General features: G+C 34.2%; 1 protein-coding gene across 1 annotated transcript in view; it reads left to right on the top strand.

The window, feature by feature from the left end:
• LOC150088318 (STARD3 N-terminal-like protein) overlaps positions 1 to 24,656 on the top strand; it is a 115,913-nt gene that overhangs the window by 20,136 nt on the left and 71,121 nt on the right. Inside the window, exons 3-4 of the mRNA XM_090370713.1 lie at positions 14,229 to 14,309; positions 20,953 to 21,030. Of these exons, the coding sequence (XP_090226839.1) occupies positions 14,229 to 14,309; positions 20,953 to 21,030 (159 nt within the window). The remainder of the gene's footprint in view (positions 1 to 14,228; positions 14,310 to 20,952; positions 21,031 to 24,656) is intronic.

Raw genomic sequence — 24,656 nt, 5'->3', positions numbered from 1 at the left:
TCATTGAACATGGTTAAAAAAGTTAATCAACACATATTGAAAAACATTGTTTATAAATTTTAAAATTAATTACAATTCAGATTCTATTTAAATACATATGAATTTAAAATAAGAATTAATTACAATTCTTATTTTAAATTCGTATGTATTTAAATTTTTTATTTATGTGAAGTTCATGTCATATGCCAAGCTTTCAAAATCGGGAATATACTGTAATAAGGCGAACTGTAAAGAATCTTCTGTATGCAAGTCCGTAAGAATAGAGCGATTCTTCATCTTTGTTTGTTTCAAATATGAAAAGGCCGATTCACATAGATATGTGGAACCAAAACAGGAATTTAAAAGTTCACTGCATTCTTTTTACATTTGGGTACTTTTCTCAGCAAACATATTTCCAAAAGTCTTTTTTTGATGATCTGGCTTTTAGAAAGATATCATTTCGGAATGTAATAATTTCATTTTCAAGTAATATTTTCTCCATGTGAAAAATCTCAGCGATTTGTTTCTGCAGTTTGTTTCGTATCTAAGTCGACATTAAATGGATAAGAAATATATTGAACAATGTCTTCAGTTGTTTTAAAATCACTGAAATCACGGTTTCAGAATCATCCACAACTTTCTCAATTTCAGAAACATATTTCTCACTATTAAATTCAAAAACTGGATATTTTTGTAAATGACCTTGCATATTTGCAAAATGATCGAATTTTTTTTCTTTTAAATCCTTAGCCATTGCCAAAAATTGATATTTATATGCAGAAATCATGTCACCTAATCATGTCACACACATTTTTATTTTTTCCTTGTAATTCCAAATTCAGATCACTTAATTTACTGGTAAAATCTGCCAAAAAAGCAAGATCACACAACCACTCCATATCTTGTAGCTACTGATAATCATCTCCCCTTTGATCAACAAATTTTTTGATTTCATTCAGCAAATTTTTAAATCTCTGTAGAAACTTACTCTGACCAGCCACCTCACATGTGTGCATAATATCATATCTGGTTCATTTTCATCGAGGTGCATTTTGAAAAGTCTCCTTTGAAGGAATTGCCCTCTGATGGAATTCACGATTTTGAAAGCTATGTCCATAACACTTTTAGTATTTAATCTTTTTCTGACTAACACTTGTTGGTGGATAGTACGGTGTAACTCAAAATCTGGGAATTCATCATCCTTTTGGCACAATGCAATGAATCTGTTAAGATGCCCTGTCATTGCTTTAGCTCCATCTGTTGTTATTGATACAAGCTTAAATAGTGGTAATTTAATTTTTTCAATAAAATTTTTGAATGCGTTAAATATATCAGGACCTTTCAGTTCTTTCTTTTAACAAAACCATACCCAGGAATTCTTCTCTAGAGTCAGAATTATCAAAAACCATATGAAAAAAATGAGTAATTGAGCTTATAAATGGTTAGGCATATAACCAATAAAAAAAAAATATATCTTTAATCACAAATAGATCCTGTAACTTTCGAGACTAAACATACCTCTTTGTCAACAGAAAATGGAAACTTTAGAGATAAAATTACTCTAACAGACACAGTTGTGCATGCGAGGGCACGAGGAGGGTCATTCAATCATTAAACTGGTGTTCATTGTTGCTGCATGGACGTGCGTAGTTTCTCCAGCTCTTGTCTAGACATAAAACGGTTGCATCTAAGATGGGGTGCAGTCTCATGTCTTTGCAGCGGTTCATGGCTCAATTCCTCTTACGAGTAATTGAGCTGTATCACTGACATCTGTAGATTCATCCATTTGTAAAGAAAAGGTTACACAATTAGCAATATGAGCATACAATTGTTCGTTCACATTTTTGCTCATTTTTTTGATGCAGCGCATCACATTATTTCAAGATAATTGCAGATCTTGAAGAGCACTTAATTTCATTTTTGTTCTTAAAATTTTCAAAAAGTGAATCAATTATTTCTAAAAATGAATCTTTGATGAATTGACCATCAGAAAATGGTTTGTTTTTTTTTGCAAGAAGGTGACTCACTTTAAATGATGCTACAGTTACTGCTATAGATTGTAAGTTAGGTGTCATGAAGAAATTTTGTTGTGTGAATAATCTGGATTTAAGTTCTTTTAATTTACTTTTTCTAAGGTCACTATTAGGCAGAAAATCCGATTGGTATTTACCATGGAGTGCATTGAAGTGCCTTTCTAAATTTCCATTTTTGGGTATAACCAAGGAAGCATTGCAAATCAAACAACATGTTTCTTTTATCATTACAAAAAAAGTAATCTAGTTCCCACTCTTGATGAAAATTATATGTTTTACTCTTTTTCGTAGTATTCATTTTAAATAAAAGGGTATTAAATTAATATATAAATACTATCCAGTTATTAATATTAAATAAGGTAAATAAGAATTTTACACATTATGCTCTCCACAATGTAACTGCATGAATTTTCACTAGACAAGCCTTGCAGCTGCACAGCGAGTAGTCATGTGGTTCAATGGATTTGTAGCATATGCAGTGGGGCACATAATAATAATATCATTTAGATTTTGACTAAACTATTTTTTATATATATTTAAAATTCATTGTGATTGACCGAAATTAAAGCCGTGATCGACTTGTTGGCCATTCCATCGCCAGACGATTGGATGTAGAAAATATTCCAAATGATTATATACTTGAAACAGGCAATCGTTTTCAAGCTCTATTAGAACTAGATGATGATATGCTGCCTGAGGAAATGTGGGAAAATACAAAAACCATTATTGAGGATTCAGCAAATAGATACATTAGAGAAAGGTCAAAGATCAGGAAGCCATGGATTGCAGAAGTCACTTTTAAACTTATTGAAGAGATAAGAACTGCAAAAGCCCAGGGTGTACAAGGAAACAAAGAATATCAAGAACTAAGCAAAGTCATCAAGTGCTGTTTAAGACAGGATAAACTGGATTATATCAATCGAAAGTGTAAAGAAATTGAATACCACAACAAACAAAATAACACTAAAAAGATGTATGATGTAATTAAAGACTCCAAAGAGGAAATTTTAACAGAGGAGAACACAATTAAAGAAAGGTGGAAAAAATACTGTGAGCAGCTCTTCCGAGCACCTGCTGACACTGATGATCTGCCACCCCCTTTTCAAGAGTGTGATCATGAACCACTTCCACTGAAGGAAGTCAAAAAGCCATCAGAGAACTGGCATGTGGCAAGTCGCCTGGAATTGATGAAATCCTAGCGGAATTGATTAAAGCTACTGGTGTGAAGGGCGCAGAGTTTTTTCATAAAATGATTGTAAAAATTTCGGGAAACGGGATGGTGGCCATCAAATTGGAAGAAATTAATTTTCATTTCCTTACCAAAATAAGAGATCTGAAAATTTTCTCATATTACAGGACTATTAGCCTAATTTCTCACGCTAGCAAGATTCTTCTTAAAATCATATTGAACAGAATCTCAAGAAAACTTGAAGAAGAAATGCCAGAAGAGCAAACAGGTTTCAGAAGGGGCAGAGGAACCAGAGATCAGATCTTAAGTCTACGACTGATTATTGAAAAATGCAAAGAATTCAATGTTCCAGTTGTTTGTGTTTTATAGATTATGCAAAAGCATTTTATTGTGTTCAACATGAGAAACTATAGGAAATGATGACTAATATGGGTTTCCCAATCCACATAATTCAGCTGATTAAGCTACTGTACCGGGAACAGGGAGGAATTGTGAGAACAAACATGGGAAACACGGACTTTTTCACAATAGGTAACAGTGTCAGGCAGTGCTGTATTTTGTCACCTCACCTTTTTAATCTTTATGTCGAAGATATCATGCATGAAGCTTTAGAAGATTTAGAGACTGGCATCAAAATTGGAGGACTGAAGATAAACAATCTTCGTTATGCAGCTGATGCTGTGCTAATTTGCAATTCTAAGGATCATCTCAAAGAAACTGAGGAGAGTATGTGAAGCAAATAAGAAAAAAGGATTGTTTCTGAATGTGTGTAAAACTAAAATTAATGTAATTGGTGATAGTCTCGGTTCCAGTAAAGTGAAGGTTAATGGGCAAGATATCGGAGAGGTTGATGAATTTGATTACTTAGGGTCAAGAGAAAATAAAAATAGTGACTGCTCAAACAATGTAAAGAGACAACAGGAAATTGCTAAAATGTTGGTCACTGATCTGACAAAATTATGGAGAGATCAAGACCTGCCCCTAAAGACGAAACTTGAGAATCATTGATTCGGTAATTTTTCTAGTTGCCACCTATGGATGTGAAGGATGGAATCTGAAAAGAGTTGACAGGAAGAAAATTGAGTCATTTGAAATGTGGTGTTACAGGAGAATACTGCGTATTGCTTACTTGGATCGAGTGGTATTGAATAAAATTGGCAGGCGTAAAGTTCTTCATAGCTTCAACAAAAGAAAACTCAAGATTTTTTTGGTCATATAGTAAGAAGGGAAAACTTTCTGTTGAAGAATATAATGGAAGGAAAAATTGAGGGGGAAAGGTGCAGAAGAAGGTGGAAGGATGGGATCAGTGAACTTCTGGGCATGACACTTTACGATGCTGCTCGTAGAGCACATAATCGATGCAGGTGGAGGAATTTGTTGGTGGCCACAACAGCTTCTCAGGAAACTATGTGACTGGAAGATGTCTTGAAAGCAAAATTCAATGTGAAATCAACATCCTGCAGGCAGTGTATTTATGTGTTTAAGCGTGGAATGGAGCTGATGAAAAATTGATTGCCAACTGCTTCAAACATGCAGGATTTACTGCCTTGAATGATGCAATGTGTGAAGTTTGACTTCTTACTTTATTAATTTAATACTATAGTATAGTACATATTATAAATAATGTTATAATAATGTTACAATATAAATAAATAATATTATATATACTATAGTACATATAAATAAGAGTATACAGCATTGTATTAGTAGAATTACATTAGATATTCAAACTTTTACTTGTTTTGTTGAAGATTTTCTGAACAATTGATATAACATCCTTCCGATATAACAGCCATTTTTCTCATTACCCTAGAGCAGTGGTGTCCAAGCTATGGCCCGTGGACCGGATCCGGCCCGCGAATAATTATTTATAAGGCCCCCGCGGAAAGTGAACTAAAACAGTATCGATCGCCACTGCGTGTACAGACATGCAAGTGTCCAGCTTGACTGTCTAACTGGTACACGTGGTTCAGGACAGTCATATGTATGCTAAGTACAGTTATGTATTTTGATATAGCTTTTTCATTGCATTGAATTAATTATTAACCTGTATTGAATCAAAAAAAAATCATTCTTAAAAATGTTCCAAAAGGGGAAAATCGATTTGGAGTGTTGTTTTTGATCCAAGGAGGACTGAAGACTATTTCTTCATTGATTACTACAAAAAATCAGTGTGTTTGGTGTGTCAGAAGACTGAGTTTTTAAAGAATATAATTTAAAATGACACTGATTCCAATCATATGTCTTATAATCAACATAAAGAAGTGCTGCAAAAAGAAAAGTGTTCAAAGTTACAAAACAAATTAAGAAAACAACAAAACATACTGAAAATATATCAGTCAAGAAATTTATCTGTTTAAAGTGTCAGTTATCAAGTTGCACATTTGATCGCTTTTGAAAGTAAACCATTCAACGATTGGGAATTTGTTAAGCGTTGCTTGTTAAAAGTTGTGAAAGAATTTGTCCGGAGAAACGAACAATGATACAAGACATTAGTTTGTCTCGACAAACAATTATGCGAAGAGTAGAAGATATTGGAAAGAATTTGTTCGAACAACTTCTGGAAAACATAAAACAAAAGAAATCTTGATGTGGCAGTGTATGACAATGCTGATGTAAATGACATAGCCCAACTCCTCATCTTCATATGTTGAATTAATGATAATTTTGTACCAGTTGAAGATTTAGCTGATCTACAGATTATGCATGGAACAACTACAGGTGAAAATCTTTTTGAAAATTTTTGCCAATCTGTCGAAAACTTAGGATTAAATATTAAAAACCTGGTAGGAGTCACAACTGACGGTGCAAAAAATAAGATTGGCAAAAACATTGGGCCTGGAGAATTACCTGGAGATCGGCATTTAAGGAATTGATTGCGGATATTCGAGAAGTTGAAGCTGATTGAGCTTATGGGTAGAATAACCAAGAAAATGATATATATCAGAGCTGAAACTCCGATTGAAATTCACTGCATTGTGCATCAAGAAGCTCTTTATGGAAAAGTATTCGATCTCCACCATGTTATGAATGTGGTTATTTCAACTGTAAATTTTACAAGATCACATGGCCTTAATATGGCTGTTGAAACATCACCGAATGTTTCAACACAGAAAAAGGGAAACCAATAAAACAAGTATCAAATATGGAGTGGCTGTTTGATCTTGCAATTCATACATACATTTCTAGTTATTTAAATGCTCTTAATTTAAAACTACAAGGGAAAGGAACATTGGTCTGATTTGTTTGGTGACATCAAATCATATCAGAATAAGTTGTTATTATTTTAATCCTATTTGAGCAAGACAATTTATTTCATTTTGGATGTGGTACTGAGCTAAGGGAGAAACACATTTCCAAAGAATCGTTGCCTTTCGTTATTACAATTACTTTTTGACAAGTTTGAAAGTCTATTTTCTGATATAAAATCCCATGAAAAAACATAAGCTTTTGTTTGAGAACTCATTTACTTCTATGGCTGAAAACTACAATCCCAGATTGAAATTATTGATCTACAAGCCAAAATATGATTCAAAAATAAGTATATAGACTGCAAAAATAAACTATTTAAATTCTACAAGGCTTTCCCATCTGAATATTTTCTGTTAATAAAAGAAAATGCCATGAAAATGGCTACTTTGTTCAGATCAACATATGTTTGCAAGCAGATTTTTTTCACTCCTTAAATCAAATAAATATTTAAAAAGAAACAAAATAACAGGTGAGCATTTTTTTTTTTTTTTTTTTTTTACGAAAACTCCAAACACGAGAGATATTAGAACCTACAGTACCATGCATGGGTTGGAGGTTGAGAAGACGAAAGAAGATATTTATTGACTTGAACTTCTGTACACTGTAATTTTCAGGAAATATGTATGAAGGAAGGTTGTTCCAGAAAACGGCAGTTCAATAAATAAACGAGGAAGATGAAAAATTGGTTCTGTGAGTTTGAAGTTGGATAGTAAATGGATGTTTGCTAGTGGCGGCACGTTTTGAAAGTGAGAGCAGGAATTATAGAAGCAAATTCAGAAGAACAGTGCCCATGGAAGTATCTGTAGAAAAGGCATGCAGCAGAAACAGTACGTCTATGAGACAGCAAGTGAAGAGACTGTTAGAGATCAGTCATTAATTAACCTAACTGCCCTCTTCTGAATAGAATCTAGAAGCCTGAGTAAGGTTTTGGGGGACCACCCCAGATGTGGGAACAATATTCCGTGGTAGGGTGGATTTATGATTTGTACAGAGTGAATAGCTGTTTGGAAAAAAGTAATGCCAAGAGCAAAAGAGAAAACTAAGTTTTTTAGTTGCAGAGGAAGCAATATTTGTGATGTGCTTGTACCAAGAGGGATTAGAAGTCAGGGTAATCCCCAAAAAGAAATATATCATCTTGCCTAGAAATTGGACTGTCACCAAAGATAAGCATAGGAGCAGAAGAATCCTTTTTGCAAGATATAAGACAAGACTGAGTTTTAGAAGGATTGAAATCAAGTAAGTTGTCTTTGTCCCACTGGAGAATTATCTGGAGATTGGCATTTAAGGAATTGATTGCAGATATTTGAGAAGTTGAAGCTGATTGAGCAGGTCAAGGATTCTCAAACTGGAAAGTGGAATGCAATGTGCTATCATCAGCAAAACTATGGATAGGATTTCCGATCAATGAAAGAAGGTCATTAATATACAAGAGGAAAAGAATGGAAGGAAAGAACACCAGCATTAGTAGTGAAGTTAGAAGACAGAAAGCCATCTACCGTCACACTCAGTGAGTGGTCAGAGAGAAAACTGGATAACCAATTACAAAGAACAGTTGGCAAACCATAAGATGGAAGCTTGTTTAGAAGATCTTTATGCCAAACACGATCGAAAGCCTTTGAGATGTCAAGAGCAACTTCTTGTTTCACCGAACTTTTCCATTGAATTTGTCCATAAATTGGCAACATAAGCCAGAATATCACCTGTAGATTGACACTGACGGAAACCATACTGGCAATCATTGATCAGACGGAAGGTTTCTAGATAGTTTGAGAATTGACGGTTAAGTGATTTCTCCATTACTTTAGAAAGAGTAGAAGTAATTTGATCGGAGGTATTTGTCACCCTTTTTAGGAACTGGCTGGATATGAGCAAATTTCCAAGCAGAAGGAAAAAACACCTTTGGAATAAGAAAGTGAATAAAGATGGCATAGAACAGGAGTAAGATCAGGAGCACAGGTTTTGAGAACAAGTGGAGAAATACCACAAAGACCTGGAGCTCCATCAAGAAATATCATTAGGACATAATCTTCATTATGTATTGAGATTGGCGTCACAAATTTGCAATCAAATTTTGAACAATTATTTAAAAATATCCAATCTCAATCATCTTATTAAATGTTAAGTTTTGTCCAGTAAATGTTATTAAGTACAGTAAATGTATTATACTTAATAAAATTTTCGAATATTTCAATTTTAGGTTTATCATTATATTTATTTATTCACCTTAATATTGAAAAGTAGTGATCCTTTTCAGATTGTAAATTTTCTAAAAGGAGCATTTAAAATCAAGAGTAAAATATTTTTTTTTAAAACAAAAGTGATGTATTTCAAACAGAAACAAAAGTAAAGTATTTAAAAAAAACAAACAAAAGTAAGTCATATTTTATTTTCTAAAAGGAGCATTTAAAATCAAAAGTAAAATATTTTTTTTAAAACAAAAGTGATGTATTTCAAACAGAAACACAAGTAAAGTATTTAAAAAAACAAACAAAAGTAAGTCATTTTTATAATTTTAATAAAATCTAAAAAATAAATCACTGACATATATCTTTTGCACATAAAAGTGCTGGGAATTTGCATTTTTTTATATATAGCTTAAAAAGAAAAAACTGTTACGAGTAACAAAATATAGAAAATATGACAAATTTTTCTCAAATCACTCTGTGCGGCCCGCGAAACAAATCTAATTTTGAATATGGCCCCCGTACGGGAAAAGGTTGGACACCACTGTCCTAGAGGGTCATTATATAGAGCTTCGACTGTATATATTATAGTTCGCTTTATACGTCCTGCCTGCTGTTTGTAGAGTGATAAATTCAACTAGACACCAATACAATAGCGTTATGAATAGCAAGTCGTAACTTACATCACTAGCTAAATTTATAAAAATAAGCTAATGAACACAAATTTAGTCTATTTAATCTATTTAATCATTAAGTCTATTTAATCTATTTGTAAAACACAAATTAATATGTTAATTATTCAAAAATACGATAAAATTTATAAGAAAACTTATACGTTTGCAGGAGCTCAAGAAGTCTACATCCTCACACTATATACTTTCATTTCCAGACTGATTTTGATGGATTTCTGGCATTCTCCTCCCAAAAAAAAAACTCTTCATGCATGAATGAATGCAAAATATCTTTTTAGTTTGTAACTAACCTGGGCAGGATCATTGACAACAAGTGTACCAATGTGATTCAACCTCTTCCTTCTATTGTTAATATAAGTAAAGTCTTTGCTTCTTTTCTTGGCATTCTTTGCCAGAGATTTTTCGAAATCTGCCTTACTTGTCTTTTGTCCTCACACAATATCCTTACTTTTGTATAAAATCTGTTCATCTTTCTCTTATCTATCTTCATTAAAGCAATTTACTTCTTTCTTTTAAATATTATGCCAACACTTGAAACTAAACATATCTCTTCAATCGAGTATATCTCATTAGCAATATACTGAGGTCATTACTCATAGGTATGATGAAGGATGATGTGAAAATTCTTTATGCCAAGAGTTTTTAAATATTCCACCTATCTGGAAGTCAATCACCATAGCAGGCTACACACAGAGCAATAATTCTGACATAGTCATAGGCATTTCTGGATCATGGAGAGTCTAAAACAAGAGGAGAAAATTCTACCATTTAAGTTCATTGAAGAATGAAGAACTAAAGTGCAGAATTTTCTTTATTTATTGCTTGCATATGAAGCAACTATATTTGAATGGAGTGAGTAAACTAAATGTTGATGGAATTTCTTGGAACAGACTTCAAACTTCTCTTGTGGAAGTGGGTAATTTGTATTTTTCTTGTAGTCAAAATCAGTTGATGTCTAACAGGAATTTTGGTTAGAAATCCAAAGAGAGGTAAGCTAATGTTTGACTCCATATACCGGTTAACTGGTAAACAATCCTTATAGTATAATTATATAAAATTAATATGTATGTTGTCAGTGAAATTTAATTACTAGTACAATGTGGATTTTACAAAAACCTCACAATTTTTCCAAAAAAGATTTTTGTGACAAATTTCATTTTTGCAAAAAAAACCTGTTTTGCCCCAAAATATCTCTTGTTTACCTCCTGCTTATAGTTGCCTTATCTTCGGCATATTGAAGGTCAAAAGTTGGCAGCTATGCATATGAAATGAAATGTTGTTACTGGATAGGAGCTGTTTCCATAGAACTGTTTAGATACTACATCTATACTGTTTCCACAGTCTAAATGTAGTATCTAAATGTTTGGAGAATCACCAATCCAAACAATTGGTGATGCTAATATAGGATCACCTAGAAAAGACTGCAGTTATAGTTCAGACACAGCATGGGTTTGTTAAGGGGAAGTCTTTTCTGACCAATTTGATTGGATACTATCGATGTGTTTATAAGGGAACTGGATACAGAAAATAATTTTGATATCATATACTTGGATTTTAGGAAACTTTTGGTACTTGCACATGGGAGACAATGGAACAAATTGGAGCAGTATGGTATTAAGGGCAAGTTGCTACAACGTATAAAAGGGTGGTTGAGTGGAAGAAGACAGAGTGGTAATTAATGGCAATTGCTCTTCGTGGACTAATGTTATTAGTGGAGTTCTCCAGGGTTCAGTGTTGGGCCCATTGTTGTTTTGTATATTTATCAATGATATTGATGGAGTTATACAGGCTTAGTATCCAAGTTTGCAGATGATATGAAGGTTGGTAGGGTTGTTAATGACAGTATGCTACTGCAGCAGGATCTAAAAAAGTTGAGCAGATGGGCTGAGAGGTGATAACTGAAGTTTTATATTGAAAATGCAAAGTACTGCATATGGGTATCTGTAATCTCAGAGTGATGTGCCAACTGTATGGTGCTACACTCAGAAGTGGAGAATGAAAAAGGCCTGAGGATAATTGTGTAGTCAGATATGAAGTTTTCTGAGCAGTGCAGACTGGCGGCAATAGTAGCTCATAGGGTCTTGTCAATGATATACAAGAATTTTATTAGCAGGGATAAGGAGGTGATTATCCCCTTGTATAAGGCTATGGTCAGGCCACACCTTGAGTACTGCATGCAGGTCTGGAGGCCTTATTTTAGAAAAGATGTAAAGCTACTAGTACAAATACAGAGAAGGGCAATGAGTTGGTGGGTAGAACAAAGGTTTACTTTTACCAAGAAAGGCTTAAGTTCTGCAAATTGTAGTGTCTGGAGACTAGGCACCTAGGATGTGATCTGATTGAGGTGTATAAGGCATTGAATGGTTTTAGCATGCTTAATGCTGATGGGATTCTTCCCCTTGCTCGGATTGAGGGGGCATAAATTCAAATTGAAGAAAGATAGTTGTAGAATAGATGTGTGGAAATTTGCCTTTAGCTAGCAGGTGGTTGATTGCTGGAACAAACTTCCATTTGTCGAAGTTGACAGCTGAAATAAATTCATTGCAGAACTAGACAAACTTTTGGAGTGAATGGCTGGTTGAAATGGGAAGGGGTTTTTTTTTTTGGCTGATGCTGTATAAGCTTGCTTTCTTGCATTCTATGCCTCTACCAATTCTAATCTCCTACCATTGTTTGGCACATAATGGCCTTTAGCTTCTGTTGCACCGTAAAACCTCCAAGAACTAATGCTAATCCTGATATTGATCTCGTACGCAACTGACCTGCCACTGAATCCTATGCTTATTATATATATATATATATATATATATATATATATATATATATAATTATTCTTTTGTATTATGATGGTTCAATTCGTATTTTATTTTTAATATTCTATTATAGTAGTTTTATTTAATTTCTTTCTAGCTTTTTCTGTTGTCCCAGTAGCTGTTTTAGCAATGCATGGGTACGAACAGAGTACCTATTATTATTCTTTTGTATTATCATTCTATTGTGGTTTAATTCGTCTTTGTTCATCATTAATGTCATTGTTTAATTAGCCATCATGGCGTAAAACAATGACATTAATGATGAACAAAGACGAATTAAACCACAATAGAATGATAATACAAAAGAATAATATATATATATATATATATATATATATATATATTCAGCTCCATGTGGGTGTTTGACAGTAGCCTCTTGAGTTTGCTCCATAATGTTTACTGCTGATAACATGTGAGGCACAAACTATCTTCTTTATGGTTTATTGAACATATTCTATCTTCTTTATGGTTTATTGAACATATTTTGTGAGTCTGTTCAGATCTTTATTGAGATAGAATCTATGGTCTTCCATTTCCAAATAATATCCACAATAGATTTAAAGATGTTTGCACAAGGCATAGCCATGCTTTTTCTCCTCTACACCAGTTAGCCACCATACCATGTTGAAAGGCTTCTATCATGTTGTTACTGCTACAAAGCAGACCATGTGGTTTATATTAGTATGTCTAAGCTGAGGTGCATATGTGAGGGGCTTCAATTACTGAAAATCATTTGTTGGTTGGGGGGGTGAACAAATACTTTTGGTCATATAGTGTACAGCCTCTTTATTTCAGATATAGTCTCTTTATTTTATATGTTAATATAATTGTGACATATCATCAGAAGTGGTGCTAGATTAGCTGTTGGTGGTTGGTGTCCTTGTCTAGCCATGCAATTGGCATCCACTTTACTAAACTACAAGCCCAAAAGTATGATAAGATTTTTTTGATACACTAGGCAACTGCCCAGTTGGCCTATGTGTATGATTCATTCCTATATGTAATTTTACCATTCCATATCCTCTTTTTTAATTGCAAAATTTCAAAGTTGATTTGAAATTGTACTTTTGGACTTTGAATTATTTTGCTATAATATACTAATATCTTTTTGTGTTCTAAATTACTTAAGTTCTAATATATTATAATTTTTGTTTATATAATTTTGTAGCCAAATATTCTGTCACCAAAGCAATGAAGTTCTCATTAAAATGAAAATCCATTCTATTGAGTACTTGTTGCTGGTGCATGTGCTGGTGTATTGGATGCACCAACAACACCACTATAACACCAATTTGTCTTCAACAAATATATGCCTACTTTTTATAGTATAAATTACATATTGAATTGCATGATGAATATTTGGCTACTGAAGAACTCCTTAAACTTCAAAGAATGCAAACTGAAGTTAAAGAAATGCTAACACTGGACACCTAAAAATCAGTAATAACCAGGGACATGTCGGAAGCCTTTATCCATCTATTGTAATGGATGTCATTGCTGAGAAAGATAAGACAAGCAAAAGATATGCCAAGCTAACAGGGATTTAAAGCATGTGAACATTACCAACTAGAGTACTCACTCAGTAGTCTTGTATTTTAAATGACTTCAACAATCTACACCTACAACAGAAGCTGCATTGTGACTGACTAAGATTTTAAAAAAAATAATAAAGAGGTTACCTTATCTCATAGTATGCCTGTATACTATGAGATAAGGTAAACTGTTATTATTACATATTTTTTTTTACTTAATGTGGTTAATTTTATTAATATACATTGAATTTATGAAATTCATAGGAGAGCAAAAAAGATATAAAATACTTTGTTATTGGCGAGAAAAGCTTGAGTTTGCTCTTAAGAGAATTTTGATTTATTATTCTAATGTATTGGATTGAGAAAATTCATTTTACAGTGTTTTTAAAGAAATACAAAAAATTAAATACAAAAAAAGAAATGCAAGTATATGAATTTGAGAAAAAGCAATTTCTCAAATTCATATATTACAAAATGTTATGGCAGTTGAAAAATATATTATTTTGCTTCTTTTTTATTATTTTTTTTGTAATAAATGATCAAATTCTATTCCAGCTATCAAATAACACAGTCAGCAAGGCTTTCAAAAAAGAAGTCATCAGTTATAGTATTTATGCTTCACTCTTTGATTTAGTTGTAAGTAAATTTTCTCTTTATAATTTTTCTATATAGTATTCAAAAAATATTAGTTTCAATGAGACACAAGAAAATATCATTTATTGTATTATATTGTTCTCAAACTGTTACATTCTAGTTCTTAATTTTGTCACTTCACCAATGGAAAGCAGACACAATATTTTTGGTATCCTGCCAGCTGTTGCTCTTGGACAGATGATTTTGACGAAAACAGTTGTGCAAAAGCTTAATGAGGGAGCCGAACAGGGAGCAGAGTAGTGTGTTGTGTACCTCCACTCACCAGAGAGTCTCATTCATTCAGCCATGTCATTTGGAGGCATGCATGTGATGCTATTCAGTGTTCAATGTTTCCCACCATTGCACACTGGTGGGAAAAGCCATTCAGTCTTTTCAGATTTTTTTCAATTCAGCTTGCACCCTGATTCAAATTTAACCCTGTTAAGGTTAAATTTCAAAGTGCCTGCAATTCTGCCCAGACATGATAGGAGGTATATATGATGAGAGCCTTGTCAATCAATTCAGCCCTGGAGAGATTGTGCAAGACTCGTGGGGTAGAATTTTTTGCAGCTTGATCTGTGCTTGTTAACAGGAGAGACTGCTTATACAGGGATTGTTATACTTAAGTAGAAAGGGTGCAAGAATATTTGCTGATGCTATCGAGGAAGTGTTAGGTGGGTTGGAAAACTAATTTGGGGGGGGGGGATACACAGACTAAAGATTAACAGTGGCTGCTGGCAGAGGTGAAAGTGATTCTTGTGCTGCTTCTATTAGATTGAGCAGCAGCCTGGAAAGCAAGTTGCTAGGAATTTCAGGGACAGGTGGGAGGCATCATGGAACAAGTAAAAGCATGGGCTGTGTTAGGTTAACTAAGCGTAAGAACAGGTGCATGTACACCAATGTTAGCAGTATAATAGATGAATTTGAACTGCTGGTCAGGACATCAAAGGTAGATATTATCGAGAGGTCAAAGACATGGTGTCACACAGTTGAAGCAGTCCAGAATTGGAATATGGGAAGTACAATGTGTACAGACAGGATAGGAAGGGAGCAGAGGTTATGCTGTTAGTTATGAAACACACAAAATCTAAGAAAGTGCATCCAGTTGACATAGATGGACAGTGTATTGTTGAGTCAGTTTGCTGTGACATAAGCACTGGGAAAGCAAAAAATGAGGGTAGGAGTTTGTTATAGGCCTAATGACTCTGATGAGTACAATGAACAATTATATAGAGAAATGGTGGGCCAGTAAATTGGAATGTCTTATAATGAGGTATTTTAACTTCTCAGATATTGACTGGAACTTGTGGATTGATCAATTGCACACTAGAAAAACTTTTGTGGGTTTACTGGATGATTATTTTATACAGCAGCATGTTCAAGAGGAAACCAGAGGGAGTAATACTCTTGATTTGATTATCAGCAGTGATTAATTCATGCATTAAGTATTTGCAGATGAAGAAATCACTAGGTGGCCGTCACCACAGGGTACTGATGTGTGAGTTTCTTAAAGATGTAACTACCATCGGGGTTTCAGACAAATTTTAAATTCTATACAGTGGGGTTAACTGATGATGTTACCAACAGCAGATTCTAAATGGGAAGCATTGAAGGATTTAATCTTGGAAGCTACTAGGCTTTTCATACCAACTGAGAAATACTGTTCAAGGTTTAGGCCTAAATGGATGTCAGATTAACTAATGAGACTTGTGGCAGAGAATAAAAATGCATGGGATACATATAAATTATCAGATGACACAGAAGCCTATGGTAGACATAAGCTAGGCTTATGTCTACCATAGGCTTCAAGTCACAAAGGAGGTTGGGCAATCAAAGGCAGATTACAATAAATCTTTGGCAAAGGATGCAAAGAAAAACAGCAAAAAACTTCTTTACTTATATAAAATCTAGAAGAAAGGGGATGAATCAGGATGGTTCGACTATTGATGATACTGCTTAGATAGCTGACAAACTGAATGAGTATTTTGCATCTACATTCACACAGGAGGAATTCTGTAGGGAAAGAGGACAGAAGCTTACTGAACTCTAACAGGGAGCTTAAATGATTTTGTATTAACTGGGAGCAAAGTGGAGGAGAAATTGTTGAAGATAAACAGAAGAAAGGTACCTGGGGCAGATGGGATCTATCCAGTTATATTAAAGGAGACAGCAAAGGAAGTAAGCAAACCCTTAGCCATAATTATGAGAGCTTCCTTGGACTCGGGAGGTACTGATAGACTGGAGATATGCAAATATGACCCCAATTCAGAAAGGAGGATCAAAGGCTGACCCAAGTAATTATAGACCTGTTAGTTTAACTTCTGTTCCAGGAAAATTAATGGAGGCATTGGTTAAAGAAGCACTGCAGGATCATCTAGACAAGACTTCAGTTATAGCTTGGACACAGCATGGTTTTGTTAAGGGGAAGTCTTGCCTGACCTATTTGATTGGATACTATGATGTAGTCACAAAAGAACTGGATGCATGGAATAACTTTGATATATATTTGGATCTTAGAAAGGCTTTTGATACTGTTTCACATGGAAGACTGCTGCACAAATTGGAGGCAAATTGCTGCTATGGATAAAGGGGTGGTTGAGGGGGAGAAGACAGAGTGGTAATCAATGGACACTGCTCATCGTGGACTAATGTTTTTAGTGGAGTCCCTCAGGGTTCAGTGTTGGGTCCATTATTGTTTACTGTATTTATAAATAATATTGATGATGGTATATCAAGCTTAATGTCCAAGTTTGCAAACGATACAAAGGTTGGCAGGGTTGTTAATGACAGTACACTGCTGCAACAGGATCTAGAAAAGTTGAAAAGATGGGCTGAGAGGTGGAAAATGAAGTTTAACATTGACAGATGTAAAGTACTACATGTGGGAAACAGCAACCCCAGAGCAACGTATCAACTCTGTGGTACTACACTGACAGTGGTAGAGAATGAAAAGGATCTGGGGGTAATTGTGCAGGCAGATATGAAGCTCTCTGAGCAGTGCAGACAGGCTGCAAGAGTAGCTCATGGTGTCTTGTCAATGATATACAGGAATTTTTCTAGCAGGGATAATGAGGTGATTATTCCCTTGTATAAGGCAATGGTCAAGCCACGCCTTGAGTACTGCGTACAGGTCTGGAGGCCTCATTTTAGGAAGCATATAGATTTACTTGAGCGTGTACAGAGAAGGGCAACAAGATTGGTGAGGGGAATGAAGGGATCCTCTTACCAAGAGAGGCTTAAGTTCTGCAAATTGCAGTGGCTGGAGACTAGGCACCTGCGCGGTGATCTGATTGAGGTATATAAGGCCTTGAATGGTTGAGCACGCTGAATTCTGATGGGATCTTTCCACTTGTTCAGATTACAAACCTAAGGGGGCATAAATTCAAATTAAGAAAGGACAGATGTAGAATAGATGTGCGGAAATTTTCCTTTAGCCAGCGGGTGGTTAATTGCTGGAACAAACTTCCATCTGTTGTGGAAGTTGATAGGTTGAATAAATTTAAGGAGGAACTGGACAGGCATTTGGAGGGAATGGTGTGTTTTTTTTTTTTTTTTTTGGCTGATGCTGCATAAGCTCATACACCTGCTTTCTTGCATCACATGCCACTACTACTATTAGTTGAATGGAACAAAGGGTTGCTCTTACGAAGAAAGGCTTAAGTTTTGCAAATTACAGTGTCTGGAGACTAGGCACCGGCGAGGTGATCTGATAGAGGTATATAAAGCCTTGAATGGTTTGAGCATGCTCAATGCTGACGTGATTCTTCCTCCTGCTCAGAATAATCACCTGAGGGGTGCATAAATTCAAATTGAGGAAAGACAGATGTAGGATAGATGTGCAGAAATTTGCCTTTAGCCAGCGGGTAGTTGGTTGGTGGAACAGACTTCCATCCCTTGTTGTGGAAGTTGATAGCCTAAATAAATTTAAGGCTCAGCTGGACAGGTATTTCGAACGAACGGAGGGGTGAAGTGGAAGTTGTTTTTTTTTGGCTGATGCTGCATAATCTTGCTTTCTTGCATCATATGCCTCTACTAATGCTAAGTAATGCCGTTTGTTTCTAGTTATAATAATGTTCTTGGTCAGATAAATACCATTAATGAATATTTAATGACAGATGCAACAAAAAATTTGGCTCAAACTAAAATTGCTGATTTTTATCTGAAAAAAATAAAGTGCAGGTTAGTATATTTTGTGCATTATTATTTTGTATTAATATATGAAAAATAAAGTTAAACTTATTGCTGTTGATGTTTTAGTATGTTTGTGTTTACTAAAATTTTATTCTATTTTACTTAATTTCTTGGAAATAAATTTAGCTTTTCAAAGCTTGACAGTCTTATACAGATTTATTTACTTTTGCAGTTTATATTTTGTATTATTTTTAACTAAAATAAAGCATAAATTGCTACTTCTGTATAATGTATTAGAAATCCACAATAGAACTTCTTAATATAAATAATACCTTTGATCAGAATATCGGAAAATATTCATTATAATGAAATTTTGGTACAATAAAATAACTTGTATACCCCCGTGAAGTTTGTTGTAGAGGGATTTTACTCTGTCTCAAGGACATCTGCCAGTTTGTAACTTGTAAGAGAGGATAACAAAAGAAGTTCGAAAAAACCTCAAAGAAAGCAAAATTTGGAACTTAAAATATCTAAAAGAATTTTAAATAAAATCATAAAATAACTTAAGGACTACCCAGATAGAAGATTGGAATTTGCTGAATGTTTTTTGACTGAGTGTTACAAACCCAGATATTGACAGAGTTTTGTGGACTGATGAAGCCACATTTAAAATTTTTAAACTAAATGGAATTGTTAATGACATAACTGTCTTTATTACTCTCTCTTAACAGCCTCCATTTATTCTTTAACAAGGATTAAATGCACCTGGTGTAACAGTCTGTGTTATAATTTCAACACCAAATTATTCCATTAATGCAGCCCAAAATCAGCGTAACAAATCAGTATTTTTTTTTTTTTTTTTTTTTTTTTTGCCTCTCCAGGGTGGAGTATCAGCTCACTATGCAAAAATTGCCAACAAATTCCCTGGTTGATAGATCAGACAGCAGGGTTCCATTGAATGAACACAAGCTCCCTTGATATAACGCCCTGTGATTCCTTTTTTTTGTGGGGATTCCTGAAGGATAAAGTATTTAGTAATAAACACACGTCTCAGCTGGAGCTTCGTAAGTCAGTAGTTGGAGAATTTGAGAACATTTCTGAGGAATTGTGCCTTTTGTATTGCTCTGTAAATGTTATAAAGACCAAAATTGCAGCCATATCGAACACAAGTAAAAATTTTTTAAGTTTATGATGCCCTATCTCTTGTCTAGCATTAATTATATATTTAAAATATTATTATTTATAGTCAAACACATTTCCTTACTTATGGACCACTTTGAACAGTCAAATGTTAATGATATATTAACACTTGACTTTCATATTCATGATCAGGTGTTTATCAACATATTTATATGATCTGTTTATGAAATTCTTTGCTTTTCAGTACAGTTTATTTCAAAGAATAGTTAAGATATCAATTATTTAAAATGCAGAAGAGTGACTAGCAAAAGAATGAAGGCAGCTTTATTTGCAGATTAGTGTCCAGAAACCCATAAAGGGATAAGAATTACAAATTCACAATGGATGATTACTGAAAGAGCAATTGATACCCTCGAACAAGCATCCTATGCCAAATGTAGAACTGAAATCCAAAATGAGGCTCCTGAATGATCCAGTTCACGAAAAGAAGTTGAATGTACCAAGAAATTCTGATCAAATAGAATTAAGTAAATTAATTAAGTATATGGAAATTGAAACTAAGTCCAAATTAAGGAACCAAATATTGAACAATGCAAGTGCGATCCAATTTCTTGCTTATTTGTGAGTTGTGCTACCACAATAAAAAAATTAAAATTGGAATTCAGATGAAAATTTCCAGATGTTTTTTGTGAATTAATGTTGAATCCAAGCTCTCCACATCATAAAAATTTCAAAGAAAACATTAGGACTTGGAACATTTGCACCCATCAAAGTCAATTCTGTGTCATTGTATTCAGTGGATATAGAAATTGCTGATACACCTGGAATAAGATCATAATTTTTTTTAAAGTTTATGGTCAAGTTTATCACTGAAGCAAGCAAAAGTTTATTCCAGGATTCCTTTCGCCCATTAAAAATTTTGAAATACTGTACAGGAAAAATCCCTTTATTCAAAATTCCATCTTCATCCAACTTATGATGATTCTCATAAATAGCATAGTTTTATGAGCTGAATAGCAGAGAAGCTGTTGATGCTCATCTTAAAAATTTCCAGACAATTTACTGTAGGGTGATTTTTACCTTAATTTTTCCCATTTTTATGTGACATGTCACACACTTGTAATAAAAATATCTTATTTTAATTATTTTTATTCTTTTGTAATTTATTTTAGATTTTTTCTATGTATATTTTATTTAATTTTTATTATATTACACTCTCTAGCACATTATAATCAGTTTTGGACTTAACTTTGATTTTGCACAGGGGCTTGTTTAACTAAAAGCATTCTGTACAATCTTAACATTGTTATTGTGTCTGTGTGCATGCACATACATTGTCTGTTTGTGTTTTTTATTGTTTTTTTTCTGTTTACAGATGCTGTCTTTATGGAGGTTTACATTAATTCTTTTAGCCTATGCACTATTTAGAATATCCCACTGGTGGGTTATTTTGGTAAGCTTTTGTAGGTCAGTTGTAAATGTTCAAGTGAAGATTATATTTCATGTTTGTTGAAAAGGGTAATTTATATATTTGAAATTCTTATTTTTTTTAGTATATAGAAGATGCTTTTACTAATTTCAGTCTACTTCTATAAAAAGTATTATTAAGCTTCTATTTTCATTATTTTTATCACAATAACTGTATACTAGTAATGTTTATTGTAAAAGCAGGCAATAGAAATATATATGTTTAGAGAAGAATTTAAAAATAATGTTATAAATAATATTTAGAAGAAAGAGGTGCAATTACAGATGCTTACTCAGAAGACAGTCATTATCATATTTCCTTGTCATATGACAAGTCCATGATAGTCAGAACTAAATCATGTCACCATCTTGCCCTTTCCTCCAGCCCAAAATACCTATCAGTCCCTATCACATTATTTGGTACTCCAAGTCTCTTTCCTCTTAGTCTCAATTGCCTATCACCTTCTCTTTTCAGTTATATGCCTTAATCTCTCCCTTTCCCACCCACTCCCCATCAATCCCATAATCAGTCCAGTTTTTTGTCTTGTAGCTTTTCATCATGCATCTGTTTACTTCTCTCTCATTTTTAATTTCCTGCCCAATTCACCCTTACGCACCTTCTCTGTTTTGACTGTTTAGATGCTTGTCTTAGACTCATAAATCTGGGATTGGCAACCATTTTGCAAGCAGAGTCCACTTTATTGAGTGGACCCTGCTTGCAAATAGAAGTGTGCCCTGCATTAATTATTTATTTTTTAAAAATAATATTATTTTATTTTTTATTTGTTTATTTATTAGTATATTTATTATTATTTTTTTGTTGTTATTATTATTATTTTTGGCTGGTGCAGCATAGGCTTCCTTGCACCACAAGTGGCCATTGCTAATACTAATACATACAACTTTTAAGTTAACTGAAAGCACAAAATGTTGATCAGATGTATTACGGTTCCCTTTGTTCATATTTTTTCATTAAATATTATTGATTAAGAATTCTTTAAAAGCTTTGAAAAAAATTGTGAAAAACTAATAGCTGCTACAGACAATGAATTAGCAACTAAATAACATAATGTAAACTTTGTAAGACATATGAACTCTTAAATATGGATTTTTGTGTTTTAGTTTAACAGTGCTGAAATGTATTTGGCATTTGAATTTTAAAAAATTCAAAACAATTCTTTCACAAAATTGAAAACCTTGACATTCTACTTTAACTGTAATAAAATGGTTGCAACTGAATTTAGCAGCAAGAAAATAGATAACTGTTGGATAGTTGGTGATGGGTAAGCATAAATAAACACTGAAGTTATTATAATTTTGAAGCTGAGGGACATCTGTAAAATTAGGTGAGAGCATTTTGAATGGAGAGTGTCTTTTAGTTCATCATTAGTCCATTTAGTCTATATATAAATGAACTCAAACTGATAAATTTCATATGCTTCCATTTTAAAGGTGAAAGATTTCTGAAACAAAGGGCACTCTTGTAACAATGAAATAGGTTTCCTTCACTCAGCTGTTTAGCAGCATGTTTGAGTTAGCAAGGAGTACTTCAGTCACATGCCTTTCCCATGATGGGTGGGATCAAATGTGTACGTCACAGGGAATGTACACCAAGTCATATCTGCTATCCAGTTATATTAAAGTAGGCAGCAAAGGAAGTAAGCAAACCCTTAGCCATAATTATGACAGCTTCTTTGGACTCAGGGGAGGTACCCATGGACTGGAGATGTGCAAATGTGACCGCAATTCACAAAGGAGGATCAAAGGGCGACACAAGTAATTATAGACCCATTAGTTTAACTTCTGTTCCAGGAAAAATAATGAAGGCACTGGTTAAAGAAGCACTGCAGGATCATCTAGACAAGACTTCAGTTATAGCTCAGACACAGCATGGTTTTGTTAAGGGAAAGTCTTACCTGACCAATTTAATTGGATACTATGATGTGGTCACAAAGGAACTGGATGCAGGGAATAAGTTTGATATCATATATTTGGATCTTAGAAAGGCTTTTGATACTGTTGCACATGGAAGACTACTGAACAAATTGGAGCAGTGTGGCATTGGAGGCAAACTGCTGCTATGATAAAGGGATGGTTGGGTAGGAGAATACAGAGAGTGGTAATCAGTGGACACTGCTCATCGTGGACTAATATTATTAGTGGAGTCCCTCAGTTTAGTGTTGGGTCCATTGTTGTTTTCTGTATTTATAAAGGATATTGATGATGGTATATCAAGCTTAATGTCCAAGTTTGCAGACGATACGAAGGTTGGCAGGGTTGTTAAGGATACTAATGACAGTACGCTGCTGCAACAGGATATAGAAAAGTTGAGCAGATGGGCTGAGAGGTGGCAAATGAAGTTTAACATTGACAAATGTAAAGTACTACATATGGGAAGCAGTAACCCCAGAGTGATGTTTCAACTCTGTGGTACTACACTGACAGTGGTAGGGAACGAAAAGGACCTGGGGGTAATTGTGCAGGCAGATATGAAGTTTTCTGAGCAGTGCAGATGGTCTTCAAGAGTAGCTCATAGTGTCTTGTCAGTGATATACAGGAATTTTTCTAGCAGGGATAAGGAGGTGATTGTCCCCTTGTATAAGGCAATGGTCAGGCCACACCTTGAGTACTGTATACAGGTCTGGAGGCCTCATTTTAAGATGGATGTAGAGCTGTTGGAAAGAGTACAGAGAAGGGCAACAATATTACTGAATGGAACAAAGCATTGCTCTTATGAAAAAAAGGCTTAAATTTTGCAAATTACGGTGTCTGGAGACTAGGTACCTGCGAGGTGATCTGATTGAGGTGTATAAAGTCTTGAATGGTTTGAGCATGCTTAATGCTGACGGGTTCTTCCTCTTGTTCAGAATAATCACCTGAGAGGGCATAAATTCAAATTGAGGAAAGATAGATGTGTGGAAATTTGCCTTTCGCCAGCAGGTAGTTGGTTGGTGGAACAGATTTACATCCTTTGTTGTGGAAGTTGATAGCCTAAATAAATTTAAGGCTGAGCTGGACAGGTATTTGGAACGAATGGAGGGGTGAAATGGGAGCAGTTTTTTTTTTTTTTTTTGGCTGATGCTGCATACGCTTGCTTTCTTGCATCATATGCCTCTACTAATGCTAAAATGCTAATGCCATATTAGGATGGCAGTTATGCTTCTTTGAATCAGTCATTGTAGAAAGTTAAGTCCCGTTTGGCATGGTTAAGTTTTCATATGGTGCATTTGAATGTAATACTAGTGCAAAAGATGTAAATTCATTGTGAGTTCGGAAGAAGAGCCCGAGGCTGCATGCCACCACAGTGTGTATGCTTTAGGTTGCCAACTCTCACCACAAAGCATGAAAATCAATATACAGTAGACTCAGATTAAATGGGAACTACAATTAACTGAAATTTCTACAACCTGTGGAAATCTAAATAAAAAATACTTGGAATCTGTTACAAGTATTGTTTTCTTTTCTTTTTTTTTTTGTAATGTTCCCATAGACGACAAGACCTTGAATATCTGTGGAGTCTCATCTCTTCGCTTGCTTATTGTGTACTGGCTTACTTTAGTGATAGAAATATTTTGTCATATTTCATTCATGAAATATCTCACCAATAGTACA

Source organism: Mastigoproctus giganteus, chromosome 3 (genome assembly GCF_048544385.1).
Source record: "Mastigoproctus giganteus isolate SK-2022 chromosome 3, ASM4854438v1, whole genome shotgun sequence".
Taxonomy (NCBI): Eukaryota; Metazoa; Arthropoda; class Arachnida; order Uropygi; family Thelyphonidae; genus Mastigoproctus; species Mastigoproctus giganteus.
The sequence above is the reverse complement of the archived record's forward strand: the minus strand, read 5'-3'. Positions and strand labels throughout refer to the sequence as shown.